Consider the following 19,497-nt stretch of genomic DNA (forward strand, 5'->3'; position numbering starts at 1 on the left):
AAAATCTGCCAATCTGCCTAGGGTGCACGTATGTACAATGTAAAGGAACGAAAAATTAACTCGAAATGGTGTTTTAGTAAGTACTATATCCCGTATGAGGGGTACGGAGTATACAGTGGTAAACTCGTGGACAAAGGACCCAGACGTCAGATCCACATGGCCAACCAAAGTTCTCCAGCATCGGGCTTTCGGGGAACATTCGAACGGTAAGAGTTGCCCTGGACAGAATGGCGGAAAGAGGGGGTAACGTCCATGGTCGCTGGACGCCTCTGCCTCTGCCCGCCGGGTGTGCCTCTGGAGGCGTCCAACAGTGACTTGGCACGGGATTGATTTTCGGCAAGGTTTGCATCGACAGGTCACTTTTTTCTTCATTTGCACTCCCACTCTACGCTAAACATTCCAGTTTCTGGTTGATGGAAGGCATTTGATATATCATTTCTTTTTTTTTCGAATGGACGGAGGAGCTGTGAGGCTGTCATGTCGATCTCTACGATGTAGCTCACTGCAGTGCACATCACTAGGACCGAAAGGGCCTTCGCAGAGGTTCCGAAGTGGCATCTTCCGTTTCCCAGGGCTTTCAGCTGGTGGCCAATCATTGCCGCTCGGCTAGGAAAAACTCAATCTGGCGCTGAGGTAATTCGGTGGAGAAAGTTTGTACCAATCAGGAAGGAATTGCCTCCGATCCCGGCGATGTCATGTTGATGTCACATGCCCAAATCTGGTTCTTCTGAAGATTTTGACACTCTCTTCACACTTGTGCTACTGTAAATAGGGCTCGACTTGCTTAAAAATTAGTCAATTTTACCTCGGACTATAGAACACAACCTGTGATTGCTTGTACAAAGTTCTGAAATTGAAAAAAAAAGACAATTAACTTCACCCCAACATTGAGAAAACTATGATTACAAAGTGTGCCTCCCAAATTAATCAAAACCGCCACTGCTTCAACCAATTCTGCATCATGTCGGCAGACACCGGGCCCAACGTTCTCATAGTCTGACTTGCCACTTGCGCCCAGCTGACATCCAGCGGCACAGACATAGCACTCCCCTCATCCTGCAACCCCCGGTAAAATGGCAACAACTTAAGCGCCGGCATGGCAGCGATTTCCTCGGCGCTGGGATTCTCGAACCGTTCAAGCTCGGCAACCCACGCGGAATAATCCACTGGCTCGACCCTGAACGCCGCCTGGATGGGCGGGATCAACGATAACCACGGCGCGACCTCCGGATTCGTCAGGTGAAACACGGCTGGCGAGGTGCCCCGATGACGTGTGTGTACAATCTCCACTATCACTTCAGATAAGGTATCCTATACATATTGAGATGGGATCAGCATTCGGGTCTTTCGGCAGGGGTGGTTTTAATCAAAAGAAAAAATCATTGGATGCGATCATCGATCACGGGGATCAACTTACGACAGGTACCCAGTCTACGGGCATTGAGCCGAGACGATTAGGGATTTTTCCTAGGGCTTTGGATGTCGAGATGATGGTCGGGAGCCATTCGTGAGGATTCCATTGTCCGCTTGCGCTCTTGGGTCCTGCGATTTGGCCGACGCGGTAGACCGTGGTGGGAACTTGGGATCGGCGCGACGCTTCGAGACAAATGCGCTCTGCGACGTGCTTGGACTCGCCGTATCCTTGCGGGAGGACCACGGCGCTGTCTTCCATGGGTACTTCCGGGACTGATGCGCCCATGTCGGGTGTCCAGCTGCCCACTGTACTGACGGAGGAGACGAAGTGGATGTGGGCATTGTAGCGACTGTCCAGACTGAAGTCCACGAAACGACGGACGCCTTGGATGTGGGTATCTTCGAAGGAGTCGACGGTGTGGTTGAAATCGACCTTCCAGGCGTTGTGGATGATTGTGTCGACTGAGTCGAGAAGTTCCTGGTATTTGGTCTCTTCGAGACCGAAGTTCGGGGCTCCGAATGAGGCCTGTAGGAACTCAACACGCTCTTGCCAGTCGCTTGCGGTGAGATGCAAGCCCTTGTCTTGGAAGCCTTGCTTTTGTCGGGACTCGGCGTCTGAGCGGTTGAGACAGTAGACTTTCGACACTTTGTTATCGTTCAGCAGAGAATGCAGTAGATAATTTCCCAGTGAACCGGTCGAGCCGGTCAGAATCACGGTTGTAGGCACAGGTAGTTCATGTTGATGGTGTGATTCCCGGACTGGAAGGTCAGACGTATACTTTTCCACCAGCTTCTGGATCTTCTCTTCTCGCGGTACCTCGACCTGGGACTTTCCTTCCAGGAGGGCCACCACAAATTGAGACAGTCGGTCTACAGTTGGGTTTCTATAGATCGCCTGTGGGCTGATGGCATTCGCTTTCAGATCCGGGCGGCGCATCTGAACACCGCGTTGCAGCAACTGAGATACCCGGATGGTCATCAGCGAGTCAAGACCGGCACTGTCGAAGGTCTCGGTGTTGGAGAAATCAGAGCGTTCCAGAGCCCGGGCAACAACCTCGCGAGTGAACGCAGGAACACTCTCTGCGTCCAGTGTCTCAGGCACAAGCTGATCCAGATCATCTTCCGAGCCGCCAGCATAAAGGGCATCGATCTCATCCGCATAGTCTCGAAGCACTGCGCGGCGCTGCACACTTCCTTTGGGAGTCCTCTTGAAAGGCTTGTCCTTCACAGCGAACCCGATCTTGTCCTTCATGATGCGACCATGGGCAGCGATTCCCTGGTTAGCCACTTGGATGGTTGGCCAAATCTCATCAATGAAGACCTTAGTGTCCATATCGGCGACTCCGTGGTCCGGCTCGATAAGCAGTCCAGCCTGGAACCGGGCCTGTCCGACCACCACTGCTTTTCCGACGAGCGGGTGACCTGCAATGATGGTCTCCATATTGATAGGATTGAACTTCTCGCCGTTGCTCAGGACAATAACATCATCTTTGCGCCCATAGTACTTCCACAGGTGTGGATTCGTCGGGTGTTGGGTGTATAGATCCTGGGTATGATACTCGTTGATATCGGAGAATGTGTGATATATGCCCTTGAAGTCACGGGCATTCTCCTGTCGCGGAATGACCATCTCGAACACCCCCTCCCCGACATTTTGCATGTCGATACCGTAGGCTTCACTCCATTCAAAGTAACCCCAATTGGCTGGGTCTTCGGGGATCAGGGTCGGGATCCAACCGACTTCACTGGTGCCAATCACAGACACGACTTGGGTGTGTTCTTGTAGTCGGTCACCTGCTTCGGGGGACAGAGGTGCTCCTCCGAACAAGACGCGATCAAGTTTCTCCAAGCAATGCAAGGCCTCGTTGGAGTTGCTCATATCTTCTAGGACGGATGGCGCGCAGATTGCATGGGTCGGGCGGGCGGTTTCAAGTAGTTCTATCATGAAGTCGACAGAGGGTGGCTTTTCAGGGCCCAGAAGGGTGGGAACACGGAACCACACTGAGAACACAAGAGGCATTATTCCCATGAGATGGAATAGAGGTGTCGTTGCCAGGACTAGGTCTTTCTGGCCAAGATGGTAGTAAATACCCGGCAGACGGCCTGGCGGCAATGGAAGGTAGGCACTGGCACTAAGGGTCATGAAAAAGCCGTTGGTAAGATACACCGGCTTTGGCATGCCTATTACTGAGTTAGCACCCCCCCGAGGGCTTAGATCATGACGCGGAAACACTCACCTGTAGTTCCTGAACTATGAATGATCAGGATGGTGTCATCTTCAGCGTCGGCATAAGACTTGGTATAAGCATAGTGGCGAAGGCCGGACTTGTCTTCGAGCATTGTCTTTATGGCCGGCACTGAGAAGATATCCAATGAGGAGCACAATGCTTTGATCTCCAAGATTCGTGTGCGGCGCTCCTCGGTGAAAAAGAACTTGGAACAAGTTGTTGCTTTCAATAGGTGGACATGGGCTTCGTCGGAGTTTCTGGTTGAAGGCAGGAAAGCCTGTGAGAATTCGAGGTCAGTATGCATCTCTAATAAAATCTCAAGCCCAGTGCTTTCTCTCACCTGGTAACCGGTCTTTTGACAAGCCAGCATGAAAATGAAGTAGCGTATATCGTTGCAGCCCAGGTAGGCCAGGGTTTCCCGGTTCTGCGCTGGTCCAACTGTGCTCTCGATCCACCAGGACATATAATTAACTGCCTGAGCCATGTCCTTCATCAAAAGGGTTTGGAATCCATGGCTAAGTTCTGATCCTTGCGGGATAACTGCAAATCGGTCATCGGGAGTCTTTCTAGCAAACTCGTCGATTGTTGTCGCCAGAAGTTTCTTGTGCGAGGAGTCCATTTTGTTGGTAATTGATTGTCTCGGTGGCTTGAAACGATATAATGCAAATAATTTTATGAGATGGTAGGTAGGATGTGCTGAGGATAACCCGTGGTTCCAATAATGCTGCCACTGGAAGGGGGGAGGATCGCATGCATATATATAACTTTTGAAGACTTGTTCTTGAGTGATATAACCCAGTGGATCATTCGGACAGCCCATTCCGAACCGACACAATGTCTGATTAATTATTGTACCCCTACTCAACACTGACTGGGTTGAGTATGCAGATCATTCCTTGGTCGGCGTATATCTACTCCACTTTGGGCATATCCACTGGCCTGAGCATCACTATGCTTTATTTTGGCTTCATAATGAAGTCTCCACTTTTCATGCTCGGTAAGTGATCCCGCACTACAAGAGGAGACATGATACTCTGTACTTGTTTTTGCGGTCATAATTGTGGCATTTTAGTGGCTCCTTGCTTGTTCGGCGGTTCGCGGCGCCCGCGCCGAGGGGTAAATTATGTCGCTATTTTGGGGCATAAACAATATTGTATAGAATTTTCATATCTATCATTGGATCAAGAATTGACGTTAGCTTCCATCTGCTTTAACCTTGAAACGACGTGCCATGGTCGTCGCTCTGCAATTTTGATACAACATCGAAACAACTATGGAGTATCTTTGGATTCGTTGTACACGTATAGGGGCATTGTGTATCCGAGCACGCCCCCCAATTTCATTAAGGCGTCATGGAGATGTTTGTGTCACTGCTGGAGTCAAATTTCCTGTTTCGACTTGATGGACTGTGCATGTCACCCTGGTCTACATTCTTATCGGTATGCCGTGAGTTCCGTAGAGATGCATATGCAGCTAAAGATTCCAGATTTTCTAGCCATCTTCTAGAGGAACTAACGCTTGGTACTATTTGTCTCACTTCTGACCCACCAATTAGCTCATCGTTGATGTAGATTTTGGAACTCCGATACTTCTAATCTACCATCAGAGTATGAAAGATCGCGCTTTAGTTGATCGTACGATTCTTTTTCCAAAAATGCTGGGTATTCCAAGAAAAGTCAAAAGCGCAAAACAAATATACTAGAAAAACGTCTAGTTGTTTATGGCTTATGGCAAGGTTCGGCCCGGAGTGATGATCATCCATGGAAGCATTCACTACGGAAGGTGGCTGAATTGCTTAGCATCGCTAGTGGATCGTGATGGACTGACCTGGAAGTATGCGATCTGTGTCTGTGTTGGATCCATCATGAATTCGGCTTCTGATTCGCTTTGGTGCACGGGGTACGGGTTGAGGTGCCTCAAACCCTTTACGGTAATATGCCGCGAACGAGATACCTCCTTATGAAAACTCCTCTATCGCGTGCCGAGATCCTTGGTAGCTCGATTCTACGTCATTTGTAGTACGCTGGAGCCCGGTGTCGGTGTGTACACGTGTAGTATGTCAACATAGCACTGATGCTGATCTGCCGAGATTCGGGATCACCACTGCCGATGTATGCACAGAGCTTGAAATTGATTCATGTCGCAAAGTGCATCAAGGGGCTTGATTATATCTCCATCTAGTAATATATTACGAGAAATAGGGTACTCAGTGAGCGTTTGGGTCTCTTTTTCAAGGTTTCACATTAGCCTAACTCTGCTATTGGAATGATCTTGTCACCGTCAATTCCCATGCATGACACTGCCCAGGTGGCGAAGTAAGTTACTTATTCTATTGGATGATCATTGACGTACACTATATACAAGAGATAATTTCACACCTGGCAGGTGTCATACTTACCTCCCATTCCTGTAATCATCGCTGAGATCGACCACCTACCCGGCCCCTTGTTCATATTCAGCCTTTAAACCATCCCTGTACCACGGGATATTGTATCTACTAGCGGTCGAAATTGGATGACTTTATACTAGAAGAACAAGATTGGTTGGTTCCAAAAGAGGAGTTAGCTGCCGGGGCTTGACGGACAAAAGCTTGTTCTAAGAATATCTATATCCACTACATACTGAGGTATCTGATGTGCAACAATGGCCCCATCTGCCAGGTTTCAAGTCATCAAAGCCCGCGAAAATCCGTGCATAGTGGAAATTTCCAAGATTATTAGTCCAAGCAGGTATCCACTCGGATAGATGCCTGGCAGATCATGTCGGCGATGGTCAAACTGCAGCAACCCTGCTGCCTCCAACGATATCCCGAGTGAGTCTCTTCGGCAAGTAAAATCGGGAGCGGCCTTCACCGTCCAGCACTTGCCTTATTAGGCAGTTGTAGAGTCCATTAATCTAACCATAAACGTCCTGACGTTATCGTCTGATGTATAATGTCCGAGAGCTCGAGCATGCATGGAAATTCAAGTTTGACTCAAACAGACGAAACTGTGGGCTCACCAGGGTCGGCTGCAGTTTCCGTACGAACAATTAAATCAACGAGCAACATTCTATGCCTTTTCGATACACATTGACCCATTGCAATATTCACATCCTTCACATTCAGCTTCATGAGCAGCGCGGAAGGCATCAGCTTCAGCTATAGTCTTGTCTAACTCCTCGCATAAGTCGTCTGCGGTGATGGCGATGACTTGACCATCCATCGTTTTCATATAGTACCCCCCATTCTCATCATAAAGACAAGTCTCTGGGTAGACTTTGGTCAGGTCGTTGAGGGACGGCCGGTCATATACGATTATGACGTCGCTTGGGGGCGGGGTCTTGTATCGGGTGAGACCTTCAGTCATAGTGGCTAGAAATTTGGAATTTGCTAGTAGATGAGAACAGAGGTGGATGTTGTATGATATGGGATGATGGCTTTTGAGAGGAAGGTCTAGAGAGAAGGTGAAGGATACGCTGCTTGATGGGTTACGGCCTGGGACACGAAGTGAGGTGAATTGCATATCAAAGGACGAAGCCCTGCACATCGAAGGGGCCAAAACTTTTGAGGGGTCCAGCCCCAAGGCAGCTGTGTCTTTGGGGCCGGCGGCCATACGACGCTTGGAGGAAATATCACCATGACAGAGAAAAGCGAGCGCAGCAACAGAGTATATATCAGTCCGACATGATGCGCGATGACTGCGTATATTCAACGGCACGCTGTTATCGTTTATCGAGTGCTCGCCAAGGGCCTCGGGAGTATCTGATCTAGAGAGTGAAGCTTCTGTCCAGCCCCTCAGAGTGCAGGTGTACCCTAAGCCACCCATGCAAATCGCCCGACTGAACTCAAGCACATAATTGCCCACGGCATCAAACCTCCCAAACTCCGTATTTCATAGTCTCGTTTTTTGTCCTTATTTTTACTCATTATGAACGTCCTTCCTCCACCAGATCGCGCTCCTATCAGCCCAAGCGAATACCCTCGTATTCCGACTCGAACTCCGCTTGCGACCCTTGAAAAATTACGTACAATCTTTTTTAGGGGCGGTATTGATGAATTTCGGGATGTTCTTAACTCAGTAAGCTCCTCGATCGGGGCGTTCGACATATGCGACCTCCATAGGATCATGGCGGAGGCCATCAAACGGGACGATGCGCGATTCATCAAAGAGCTTCTTGACCGGGGACTACCTATGAATACATCATATGCCTCGCAAGCAGTACAAGCAAAGGCGAAAAATGCCTTAGAGATTTTCATCTCAAGCGGTTGGGATATAAATGAACCGATAAGCGAGCTGAGACCTCCGGTACTTAGGTTAGATTCATGCTTAACACTCATCATATTGCTACTCAATTTATAACTAATATTCGTATGATTTGTTGCAGTGATGCCATAGAAGATGAAGACATGACAGCCTGGCTTCTTGATCATGGAGCTGATCCAAACCAGCGATGTTTCATCGATTTGACACCACTCTCTTACGCCGTTGAAAGCGCCCCAATTTCGATAATTTCTCTCTTGTTCAGCCATGGCGGAGACGCGGGGAAAGGTCAGCTGCTTCATCACACAATTGAGCGACGATCGGGCACCATTGAGGTCCTGAAACTCCTCCTCGAAAAAGGCGCATCCCTGAATTCAACCGCATTCGAGGACCATCCTTCCTGGACGCTGTTTTACTTTATGGGTCTTGGAACAGCTCTGCATAAAGCAGCCGAACTCGGTAAAGTGGATGTGGTCAACTTCCTGATCAGTGAAGGCGCCGATCAGGGTATCAAAGATGCAAATGGTCGTACGCCAATTGACTGTGCACGGATGTCAAATCAATGGCAAGTAATCGAGGTTTTAGAAGGGAAATAGGTTGTCTTATGTGTGATCATCATTGCTCAAGTGCTTTGCTCTCGGGAGATCTTATCTGTAAACAAACCACCCCAATTCACGTGACCGGTCCCGGTAGACTACTATCGCGTCATTCCGACGGAGTTTACTCCGTTCTCAAAGGTTCAACGCAGTTCGAGTTTTGTGCGTCTTTGTCCCTCGGCGCCCCATTGAGCTTTGAGTTTGAAACCTGTAGTTGAACAGCAATCACGCTATCTTTTTAAATGAAGCTCTCTCCATACCTTGCGGCCGCGGCCATGATCGCCGGTGTCAAGGCTTCTCCGCACCCCGCATATGAACAGCAGAGCCAACAGTCCCTAGGGACACCCTCGCCAGATGGGCCCAACTACAGTCAAACCCAGTTGGATGATATTATCAGCGAGTCTCCATTGCTGTCATTGCACCGGGATCTCGTCTCAATTGAGTCCTTATCTGGCAATGAGCACGAAGTCGGCCTCTTCGTTGCACAGTTCCTAGAAAGTCAAAATTTCACTGTGATCAAACAGGAAGTGCCTCCTGTGAAAGGACAGGAAGATGCTAAGACCCGCTACAACATCTATGCTCTTCCCAAGTCCTCTGAGCAGCCCCCTTCCGTGATCCTCACCAGCCACATTGACACTGTACCGCCTTTCATTCCATACTCAGTCCACCAGCCCCAAGAGTCAACATTCAATGCCGAGGACCTAATTATCGCAGGACGTGGCTCCGTTGATGCTAAAGGCAGCGTGGCAGCCCAAATCTTCGCGACCCTCGAAACCCTCGAAGAAAACCCAGATGCAGGCCTCGGCCTCCTGTTCGTCGTCGGCGAAGAAATCGGCGGCGACGGCATGAAGTTCTTTTCCGACTCAAAGCTCAACGAGAAAGATGCATTCAAGACCCTCATCTTTGGTGAACCCACAGAAGCCGCCCTCGTATCCGGCCACAAGGGCATGCTGGGCTTCCAGGTCCTTGCCCACGGCAGCGCCGCCCACTCCGGTTACCCCTGGCTAGGCAAGAGCGCCGTTTCCGCAATCCTGCCCGCACTCGCGCGCGTCGATATCCTCGGCGACATCCCCGCCGAAGAGGGCGGTCTTCCTGCGTCCCCGAAGTACGGGCCCACAACGCTCAACATCGGCAAGGTTCGTGCTGGTGTTGCCACGAACGTTGTGCCTTCGGAGGCAATGGCTGATGTTGCCGTTCGTCTTGCGGAGGGAACTCCCGAGGAGGCGCGTGAGATCATCCGGCGTGCTGTCAAGGATGCTACGAAGGATGTAGAGGCTGAGGTGGTGGTGGATTTCGAGTCGCACCCGGAGTCGTACTCGCCTCAGGACCTCGATGTTGATGTTGAAGGCTTCGATGTCACTACTGTGAACTATGGTACTGATGTGCCCAACTTGGCTGTCGCGTCAGGTGTCAAGCGGTACCTTTATGGCCCTGGTAGTATCTTTGTCGCTCATGGCGATAATGAGGCTCTGACTGTGCGCCAGATTAAGGAAGCTGTCGTTGGTTATAAGAAGCTGATCCAGGCTGCTCTTGAGTAAGAGGGCGAGGACGCATGATTGGGAATTTTCTTGCATTATCTGCCGTCTTAACTGAACTATATGCAGTGCTCCTCTAGACTGGATATGAATACTTTTGACTGTATATAGAAAGCATATGAGACTAATGGCTGATATCTGTCAACCTTGGAAGCAATGCTGCCGATCAATTGTGGTGGGCGTGACCTGTAATTTGGGAATGGTACATTGTGATCGTAAAAGATGATGCTCAAGCTCACCAGTGGAGATTTGCAATGCGAAATGAAACCAACAGTGGATCGTAGAGCGTATTGGTACTCCATTCAATATGTTTATGCTTCAAAGCCTAAAAGTGATCTCATATTCCCTACATCGTAGAAGATACCCTCGTTGCCTCGCCGGCAAGGCTAGATAACAATACTTAGATCACAAGCCAGCCAGCATACTGTGTTCTTTTCATGCCCCACCAAGCACGCCGCCCAGCTTGAGCGGGCCATTGGACAAGGAACCGGTCAACCAGGGGTAATAACAGAGCCCCAGACATGCTGAGAGTACTCACCCGGGCCCACGACTCAACATAGATAGTGCGGAGCTGCGACACGGTGGAGACTGGAGACCGGCCTGGCAGCAATGAGCCCAAATTGAACATAAATAGGAAGAAGCGGATCAGTTTCGCGGCAACGACCACGCAGACTGCTGTAGCTGGTCCATTGGTTAGAATCAAGTCCGGGTAAGGAGATATGTATTCTTTCGGGAGTTGCTGGTCAGGATGGTGACCTCGAAGAGTGGCAAGACAAGTCCAGAAACAGTGAATGGTCGAGAATGGCGCGGTCAGGTACGATTGGTGGACTTTTCGAGCACGAGGAACGGTGAGGATATTGAAGTTCTCGCTGGCCTGTTCGCCTCCTGTATGCTTGGCCTCGAATTCTTTCGCTTTTCCGGCGCTGAAGTTATCTCCTGAGCTCACGACGTAGGTCCGATACGTATATTCTTTGGAGTCAAGTTTGATCTGCTCGAGCATGTAGAACATCTCGGCTGTATGTCCACCGCTCCCGAGGACAATCAGGATATGCGCTGGGGATCCACGTTTGCGACATTTGGGAACGTCGGTATTTTGCGAAATCATAAGGGAGGCGACTATGACCTGAGAAGAAACTGTAAGCTTGAGTCGATTGTGGAGGAGCATCTGGCGCATACAAAGAGAATGCCGATCCCAAGTAGCATTACTGAGACCATGCCCCAGAGAAGCTGATCCCAGAGGGACCAAGTGAGAAAGAAACTCATTGCAAAAAATTAATTATTCAGGGCATTGCAAGTAGAGTGATGAGAAGCCAATGTAGGAGAAATACATGGAGCTATGATGTAGTGAACAGCAAAATTGGAGTCGCGGTAACACGTCCCCCGCACGTGTTTTTTTCATGTTGCCCTTTGGCATCTCATTCTCCCTTGTTTACACCCACACCTCTTTCCTACAACTGTCTACTATGTCATGTCGTCTCTTTTCTCAAAGCGTCTGACATGCTTTTATTGTGGGCAGCGGCCTACTCAGGTTAATCGACCTATTCGCGGACCTGTTCGCAATTTCCACTGCGAGCATTGTGAGGCTGACAATTTCTTTGACGAGGTGAGTGTTGTTTGTCCCCCCATCGTGTCGCCCTACGGTGCCTAACTTTTTGTTTGATGCGACAGAAAGGAGAGATCACCGATCCCCCAGCTGTGGTCACAAATGCCGAACCTCATTCACCCGGCGCATCAAGCCCATCCGGAACAACCGATTTGAACGAACCTCCATTATTCTGCGCCAAGTGCACTCGCAATCAGCATCTGTTCACTAGCTCCCTTGCCTCATATTTCCCTCCCTCGGACGATCCTACGGACAGCGAGTATGACCGTGGGTATGACCAGTTCCGTCGCAGCCTAGAGGACCGTTACCCTCAAGTTTGCGAAATTTGCGAGCCACGGGTGAAATCACGGATCCGTAAAGCTGGATATGAAGCGAAATCAGATCACTTGCGACGCATGATGGACCAGAGCAGGATGAATCGGGAATCGCGACAGGCTAGGAACCGGAGCTGGAGGAGCTTGTTGCTTGTTTTCGGTGCATGTGCATACTGGACGAGTATCGCTGGCCAGATTTCGTGGGACTTGCTTGCTGCAATCACGGTTCCTTCATCGGGAGAGGGGATGGAGGAAGATGAACCCAATACAATGCTATCCTGTGTTTCTCGGTCGTTTCATATGTGGCGAGTTCCAGGTGATTGCTGCCCAGACCTAGCACCCACTGCTGGCCTGGCGCTGGTAGCAGGTGCCCTTTCCCTTTGGTGGAATCCGAAGCTGCGCTTCAAGATCGATGGACAACCTGGCAAATTCGGTGGCCTTGCGGAGTATTACCAAGCTCAGCTTATCGTCATGGTAGTGAGATGTGTATTCTGGGCTGTGCTCAAGGACCCTTCTGCCAGTGGATTGGACCCAAACCTTCCTCGGGCTTTGCATGCACTGATGGCTCCGTTCACGATTCTGGTAAGTAGCGTACATATCCGCTGATTGAAGTTGGGAATACTAATTCGAGTAGTCTGTGTTGGTCTCAAGATATCTTGTGAGCTACTCCAGTCGCCCACTGGTCAACTGGTCAGACAACAGCTGGGAAACCCGTCTCGAGGGCGCCAAGGCGTCTTCTCCGGCTCAGGCTGAGTCGCCTGCGGCGACTCGCATCCACAGGTCCGGTGGCACTCCAAAGGCCAATGACACTGGATTCAATCCGCGGTTTCCAATTGACAAACTGGCTACAAGCAGGCCACCAGTTGAACAATCGGTTGCAGTTGCTCAAATCCAGGACGAAAGTGACACCATGGACTGGTCTCCCTCTGTCACTCACGATCTTCGACCAACTAGAACACAACGAAACGAACCTTCTGTGCTGAGTGGTCCGCATCCTTTCCAGGGTCATGTTCCAGCTGCCCCTACACCTCCTGCATGGAAACTTCGCAATCAGATTCCGTCAAAATCCATTGACCGAGTGATCCAGCCAAATCCCTTCCACCGCACCCCTACCCCGACATCAGGCCAGTCGCAACAAAAGCCCCGGGATGCTGATACGGTCTTCAATCAGCCCAAATTTTTCGCACCCGGTGACCTTGACACATCCACTGGACTCGAGACATTGTTCGATCGTGCCTTTAACTTCCAGCCCGACGGTGCTCAAAGACCTGGATGGGACCAGAACACATACAAACAAGGTTCACCACGTCTGATTGAGACACAGAGCTATCTCTTTTGGGGTTGTCTGCGACTGGGACTGCTAGTTGGATTTACTAGTGCTTGGACTTTCTCGCAAAACCACCAAGTACTGCTCCCAGGAAATTACGTGGAAATTGCTGCCCTAGGTGTTGCAAGTTTGGTTGCTGGGTTCGCCTTGATAAGTATGGTGAAAAGACCCCTTTCAGAATGGAATGGCACAGAGATCCTGATCTCGATCACGGAACTCGGCGCCGCTGTTCATATGGGGGCACATTTGCCAACGGCCTCACTGAACCGGGACTACTTTGATCGCTATGGCAAACTTCTTCTGCTATTCATGGTTCTACAGGAGGTCATGAATGTATTGTCCTTCTACAAAGATGCTAAATTGGAGAGCCAGAAACCACCGGGATCTGCATCACCTCCCACGGAACCGCAGTCACCGGTGAGCCAGTCAGGTGCTCTTGACTGGCCCGCGGATAGATCTTCGGATAGGCCTTCGGACAGTGCAATCTCGACCTCTCTGCCTCGCGTCAGCAGTCCACCTGTGCATCGCTCTTTTGGATCACAATCAACCGCACCCGCACTTTCGTTCGGGGACACTGAGGCAGCTTCGAGTTTCTCATCGGCGCTGCCTTCTGTGCCACAATATGGGCTTACTTCGTCTCAAACCGTCTCTTCATTCCCAGCTGCCAACCAAAACGCGTTCCAGCAAAACAACAACAACCCACATAGCTTCACGATGGAAACTCTGAAGCAAATAGACCCTGTGTCGGATTACGAGCAGGAGTCCGACAGCGAGACTGTGGCTACTACAACCACTGCAGCCACGAACTTTACCAACCGCAACATCCGTTACGGAACCAGCCCAGCTTTGGGGTCAGGGTCCATGTTTTCTCCTCGACGCACCGGTCTTGGTTCGGGCATGGGCGGGTTGAGTTTGGATGATGAACCAACTCCACGCCGCATGACTCGCAGCCAGACTCAGCATGGACTTCTTGGTCGACGCCCGGCCAACTATGTCCGTTAGCAAATTGTTTGATCCCGTCTTGTCTGTCACTAAATTCTTTCGTTTTTCGTCTGTTTTAATTCCTTATAGCAGCACCACTGGCCACCTTGTGCCCACCTCTGTTGCCATCCGGTTTGAGATTTGGTGCTTTTGGCTTTTGGCAGCCTCTACATTGGAAGAGGCTCCTCGCCTATCCATTGACACAGTGCCAGTCGACCACACCTCGGTGCTTCTTGTTTCTCTTTTTCTCTCGATCGGTTTTTCTTCATAGCGCAGGCGAATCCTCTTTTGGTCATGTATTGACAGCCGAGGTCCTTAGGACCTATGCACATATTTCTTTCTCTTATGATGTACATGATATAACGATGATCGATGTGAATACTGTTTACAGACAAATACTTCAAGCCTTGACTTCTCGTTCTCAATATCAAATTTCCATTCACATTCCTCATCCTAAAATAGGAAATGATTCACTACCTAGGCCACTCTCTCAACATGCGCTTGGGAGGACTTGCCCACTTCCCCAACAGAAGCTCCGCCAATAGAAGCTCTACCAACAGAGGTCCGCTCCACATCGGCCGTCTTGTGATCCAGGAGCTGGGCAACACCAAAGAGCTCATCCATCTTCTCGAGAGACAAACCTGTAACACGATCAGCAAAGCCCGAAGCATCTTAAAGCCAATCTTACCTTTAGTCTCAGGAATGAAGAACCAAACAAAGACACACATCGAGAAGCAGAAGCAAGAGAAAATGATATAAGTTCTGCCCAATCAGCAAAGTCGTTAAGACATCCATGGATGTACCCGAAGGTAGGAACTCACCCGTAACCATTAGCACCAACAGTAGCCAACATATTCGGTACAGCTCTAGCAACCACAAAGTTGAACAGCCATTGCGTCGCCGCTCCAAAAGCAACGTTCAACGAGCGCAGCCGCGCAGTCGGGATCTCAGAGACATAGATCCAGCACACGGGTCCCCACCCGAACTGGAAGAAGGCCGCGAATAGGAAGATACACACCAGCGCTACATACCCAGCTGGAATGACGGGTGCACCCTCAACGGGCGGAGCAATGCGAACGTACAACCCGATGTAAAGCATTGCCAGGCCTTGGGCGATGGATGTCCATAGGAGGGAACGGCGACGACCAAGCGAGTCAGCTACGAAGATGAGGAAGACGCCACAGGCGACCATTTTCACGATTCCGTAGACGCCAGTTGCGAATAGATTTGTTGCGTTTCCGACAACGCCAAGCTACTATTGTCAGCGATTGTAAAGAAGTTAGTATGAAAGGTATGAATCTCACGTTTTTGACTGCGTGATGTTAGCTGCGTTCTTGTTTTCGAATCAGATTCCGAGAAATCACTTACAGATCTGAGGAGCGTAATAATTAATCGCATTCGTGCCAGTCATTTGCTGGCAAATCATCAAGACAATTGAAATGATAGCGCGTTTCCTGTTACCGGGGATCGTCCACATCTCTCTCATAAGATCCCAGAAGCCGGATCCGCCGACAAGAGCACGCTCCTGCTCGAGCTGCGTGGCAATATCCTGGAACTCTGCTTCGAGGTATGGATGGCCACTTGGCAAATTGCGCACTGTGCAGAGTGTTGCGCGGGCTTCTTCCCATCTGTCCTGTCTGGCTAGCCAGCGGGGCGACTCGTTGCACAGTAGCATTCCGAAGAATAGCAGGACTGCTGGTAGGCCTTGCATGGCTAGCGGGACGAGGTATACGGCAGGACCTTTAATGTGCAGGAGAGAGCCGTAGTTGATCCAGAATGCCAGCATGATGCCCATGGTGATGAAGAGTTGGTAAAGACCTGTAAGACCGCCGCGGATGGCGCGAGGTGCGTTTTCGGAGACGTACAGTGGGTTGATCATGGATGCAGCGCCGACTCCAAATCCTGTGATTAGTCTTGTTCTGTTAGTCGTCTTGTTGAGTTTGAAGGAAGGCTTGGTTCGTACCGTCCTATATACATGGCTTCGAGGTGGCCACTGGCTGCACATTGCATAACGATTCCGAGGACGGCTACCACAGCCGCCCCGATCAGGGACATTTTGCGACCCCATTTTTCGGTAATTGGAGATGCGAACAATGCTCCGAAGAAGCAGCCTGCCTGGAGGGTGGACACAATGTTGGCTGATAGGTTGGCTTGTTCGACCTTGGAGGCATTTTCCAGGCCGTATGTGCTGAATTCATATATTTAGAATGACTGGCAATGATATCATTCGAGAAACGTACCGTTTGAACTCAGGCATTGTGAGAACACCGCCAATGATACCAGAATCCATACCAAAGAGCATTCCTCCGCAACAAGCCTGAAGCCATTAGCCACCAAAATCTCATAGGAGACAAAGCAAGACACCTACTGAACAAGCCAGCATAAAGACCCTCCACCCATAGATCTCCTTCGGATCTTCTTTCATCGCCTCATTGTGAATAACTTTTTTCAAAAGCCACGACATCTTGCAAGTCTCGTTCTGGTTGTAGCCCCTTGACAGATCCTTCACAGTAGGAAAGACACAGCTTTAAGCAACTTCTGTGAAGCTGGAACCTTGTCGGCTATTGATTCAAAGGCAAAAACTGAGATCCAACCCGATTTTTAAAAATAATGGAAGGTGTCATCCTAAGCCTACATGTCTTGGCTGATCACCGAGCGGCCTATGGGACGGGAGGAGACTATCTTAAACAAGGCGAGGAAGCAAGGTTGGAAATATCCACGAATCCGAGGATCATCCGACACGAGTTTGCAAGGTGTGACAGTCGGGAGCTTGGACATTTGGACGACTCAAAAAGGCGGGGGTGGGGGTAGAGTTTCAGGTCAAAGACCAAGTGAGCCCATTAAGAACAAATGTGGCTAATGAAATGAGCTTTAGCCGGTAAGAAGGGGAGAAGAGATGAGAGAGTTGCCGCTAAGTCACTTTTTACCCCGGACTTGCGGGGAAAGCAAACTAGACTATTCCTATTTGGGCTATGAAGTACATCTCGAAGTATCCTTGACATCTTTGCTCGGATTATTGGAATATTAGGTCTGTCGAGAGTAGTGACTTATATGGGAATCTGCCTATATGGAGATTCTCTCCTTCAACCATTCTGGAATGACAGGTCTCTTCTCCCAACCATGCCAATCCCCCGATCCAGGCATGGCAAAAATAGCCGACACAAACCAGCAATCCTGACCAGTCTTCAAGTCCACCGAGAGTGATGGGAGAAGTGTACGTCCATGGATGATGTTGGAGTTAGGATCAGCCAGGACAATCCTTCCAACCCGCTCAAGTGAAGAGTGAAGTTCGACAATGCCCACAGCACCAGCAGACGAAACCACCAGTCCACTGCGATCATCATGTGCAGTCCCTTCACCATCAGACATAGGCCCCAGAATACGCCCATTATCACTGCGGCATCCATAGATAGCAAAGGCTCCTTCTGAAGTCTGCAAGTCACGACCCGTACGAACATGGTGCGCTCGTAGATGCCAATTTTCGTTTTCTTCCGTTGGCGGAATGAGGATTGTCTCGACATGGACATCGGTCCATGGTTTCCAGCTAGAGACAAGTACCGGCTGTCCATCTTGGTGCTCGAATCGTGCATCGAGAGCAATTCTTCTGGTCTGCCAAGTCTCTCCGTCCTCTGAGAGTGCAAGCATGCTGTCCGGGGCATGTTGCTCCAATTGATACCCACCGGTTGGAACGGAGTATCCAAAAGCGGAACTGTAGGCAAATTTTCCATACTTGGCCTGTGTTGCTTTCAGTGGGTAATGACAGGCCTGGCCAGACGACAGTATAAACGAGTGTCCACCACGGCGGATGGCGATATGCTTAGGGTACTCCAATGCAGCGACCTGAGGCAGATACGGATACGGTTCTTCTTGCGCGGACCAAAATGGATGAGTCTCTGGTAGCGCAAGCGGTATGAATGAGAGACAGCACCAATATGGCGATCCTGGGGAGTTGTAGTTCTCCGTGAGATACATGTTGGCGTATGTATAACCGAGACTGAGCGTGCCGTCATTGTTGAAGATATCCTTCTGTGTAGACCACCACCGGAAATGACGCATCAGGATTCCTTTCACAACACCCCATGTCAATGGCGCTGGGAGCTCAACATCTGCGAAACCAAGTGCGCCCCAGAATCCAACCATGGCGAAGCGGTAGGTCATAGAGCGACCAAATGGTATCGCGCTGCCTTTGTGGAAATCAGTCTCGGTTTCGATCTAGGAAAGAAAAATGTAGAAAAGGGTGCTCACCATTGGGATCAAAATAATGCACGAAATCCACGGCAAACTCTCTTGCGCGCTGGCGATACCGCTCAGCACGCTCCGGATCAAAGTCACCTGCCAGTTTCGAGTAAAGAAGCTGCAAGAACTGTATGGCGAACGAACCGGAGTAATAATCCATCTGATGATGACTCTTGGGCCCATCATTACTCCACCCGCCTCCAACATGGAACGTATCCAAATGATCCATATCAGCCTCGATGCGGGCAAGCGAGTATGGCGCACCGTTCTTTCTAAGTCCCAAGTTGGCAAACACGCGGAACCATAGCCTGTACAGCTTAGCTTCAATCCTCAATTCCGTAATATGAGCATGGAAAGTAATAAAAGAACCCACCAATTTGTATTCGGCATCTCCCTTTCATTGATACTGCCGAGCCAGCGACTCACATCCCCTCTCTCCTTCTCACTCAGCGGGTCCCAGAAGATATTTGGTGCAACAGCCAACGCAAAGCCAATGGGACACATCTCTACCATTCGCTGATCCAGGTCTTCGATGTCGCCCCAGAACTCCCGGTGCGACGGATTCGTCCCGTTGATGAGACCTTGGCGCCAGCGTTCGACATCATATTCGTACCCGCCAGCTAGAAGTGAGGCGAGGCCCCATAATGGCCTGGCATAGCCTTCTATCTGTGCGCCGCCCTCGTCGAAACGTGTTGTGGAGGTTCCTATCTTGATACGTGTGCTACCTTCTGTGAAGAGGGGTTTGAGTGGGTTGAGGATGGCGGCGCAGGCAGACTGGAGGTCGGATCGTGTGAGATAGGCAAGGTTGTTGAAAGGGTGGGAGGGAGACTGGGCGTTAGCGTGAATTGACATTGTAAATTCATGTATTGCTTTTCAGGTGTATGATTCTGGCAACAGTGACAGCGAGAGCGTATGAGGTTATATAGAGCCGGTGTCGGGCTTGTTGCCGAGTTGTCTTCTTGACTGAACAACAATCTTTGAGATCTCATCGGGTTTGGCCTCTTCTCTCCGATGCACAAGTTT

The 19,497-nt window shown here is 50.1% G+C and overlaps 8 protein-coding genes across 8 annotated transcripts; 3 read left to right on the forward strand and 5 right to left on the reverse strand.

The window, feature by feature from the left end:
• Positions 1-927: 927 nt before the first annotated feature.
• On the reverse strand, positions 928-4,260 carry N7506_001034 (putative NRPS-like enzyme; the record flags this gene model as incomplete). The annotated part of the gene is made up of 3 exons (XM_056950330.1): positions 928-1,311; positions 1,418-3,594; positions 3,651-4,260. 3 exons carry the CDS (start codon positions 4,258-4,260, stop codon positions 928-930), a joined length of 3,171 nt encoding a protein of 1,056 aa, XP_056816245.1.
• A 2,431-nt stretch (positions 4,261-6,691) lies between these two features.
• N7506_001035 (uncharacterized protein) lies at positions 6,692-6,988 on the reverse strand (the record flags this gene model as incomplete). Its single annotated transcript, XM_056950331.1, has 1 exon — positions 6,692-6,988. One exon carries the CDS (start codon positions 6,986-6,988, stop codon positions 6,692-6,694), a length of 297 nt encoding a protein of 98 aa, XP_056816246.1.
• A 1,040-nt stretch (positions 6,989-8,028) lies between these two features.
• Positions 8,029-8,478, forward strand: N7506_001036 (ankyrin repeat domain-containing protein; the record flags this gene model as incomplete). Its single annotated transcript, XM_056950332.1, has 1 exon — positions 8,029-8,478. One exon carries the CDS (start codon positions 8,029-8,031, stop codon positions 8,476-8,478), a length of 450 nt encoding a protein of 149 aa, XP_056816247.1.
• Positions 8,479-8,720: 242 nt separating this feature from the next.
• Positions 8,721-10,016, forward strand: N7506_001037 (M20 family metallopeptidase; the record flags this gene model as incomplete). The annotated part of the gene is made up of 1 exon (XM_056950333.1): positions 8,721-10,016. The coding sequence occupies one exon, from the start codon at positions 8,721-8,723 to the stop codon at positions 10,014-10,016; it is 1,296 nt and encodes a 431-aa protein (XP_056816248.1).
• Positions 10,017-10,413: 397 nt separating this feature from the next.
• Positions 10,414-11,178, reverse strand: N7506_001038 (glycosyltransferase family protein; the record flags this gene model as incomplete). The annotated part of the gene is made up of 1 exon (XM_056950334.1): positions 10,414-11,178. One exon carries the CDS (start codon positions 11,176-11,178, stop codon positions 10,414-10,416), a length of 765 nt encoding a protein of 254 aa, XP_056816249.1.
• Positions 11,179-11,481: 303 nt separating this feature from the next.
• On the forward strand, positions 11,482-14,259 carry N7506_001039 (uncharacterized protein; the record flags this gene model as incomplete). The annotated part of the gene is made up of 3 exons (XM_056950335.1): positions 11,482-11,616; positions 11,682-12,512; positions 12,565-14,259. 3 exons carry the CDS (start codon positions 11,482-11,484, stop codon positions 14,257-14,259), a joined length of 2,661 nt encoding a protein of 886 aa, XP_056816250.1.
• Positions 14,260-14,715: 456 nt separating this feature from the next.
• On the reverse strand, positions 14,716-16,702 carry N7506_001040 (sugar porter family MFS transporter; the record flags this gene model as incomplete). Its single annotated transcript, XM_056950336.1, has 8 exons — positions 14,716-14,879; positions 14,927-15,000; positions 15,060-15,490; positions 15,543-15,550; positions 15,607-16,151; positions 16,202-16,426; positions 16,479-16,555; positions 16,607-16,702. The coding sequence occupies 8 exons, from the start codon at positions 16,700-16,702 to the stop codon at positions 14,716-14,718; spliced, it is 1,620 nt and encodes a 539-aa protein (XP_056816251.1).
• Positions 16,703-17,301: 599 nt separating this feature from the next.
• On the reverse strand, positions 17,302-19,326 carry N7506_001041 (glycoside hydrolase family 154 protein; the record flags this gene model as incomplete). The annotated part of the gene is made up of 3 exons (XM_056950337.1): positions 17,302-18,422; positions 18,484-18,782; positions 18,848-19,326. 3 exons carry the CDS (start codon positions 19,324-19,326, stop codon positions 17,302-17,304), a joined length of 1,899 nt encoding a protein of 632 aa, XP_056816252.1.
• Between the last annotated feature and the right edge of the window lie 171 nt (positions 19,327-19,497).

The sequence above is a fragment of the Penicillium brevicompactum genome (genome assembly GCF_028827555.1).
Source record: "Penicillium brevicompactum strain IBT 35665 chromosome Unknown utg000001l_segment0_segment0, whole genome shotgun sequence".
Taxonomy (NCBI): domain Eukaryota; kingdom Fungi; phylum Ascomycota; class Eurotiomycetes; order Eurotiales; family Aspergillaceae; genus Penicillium; species Penicillium brevicompactum.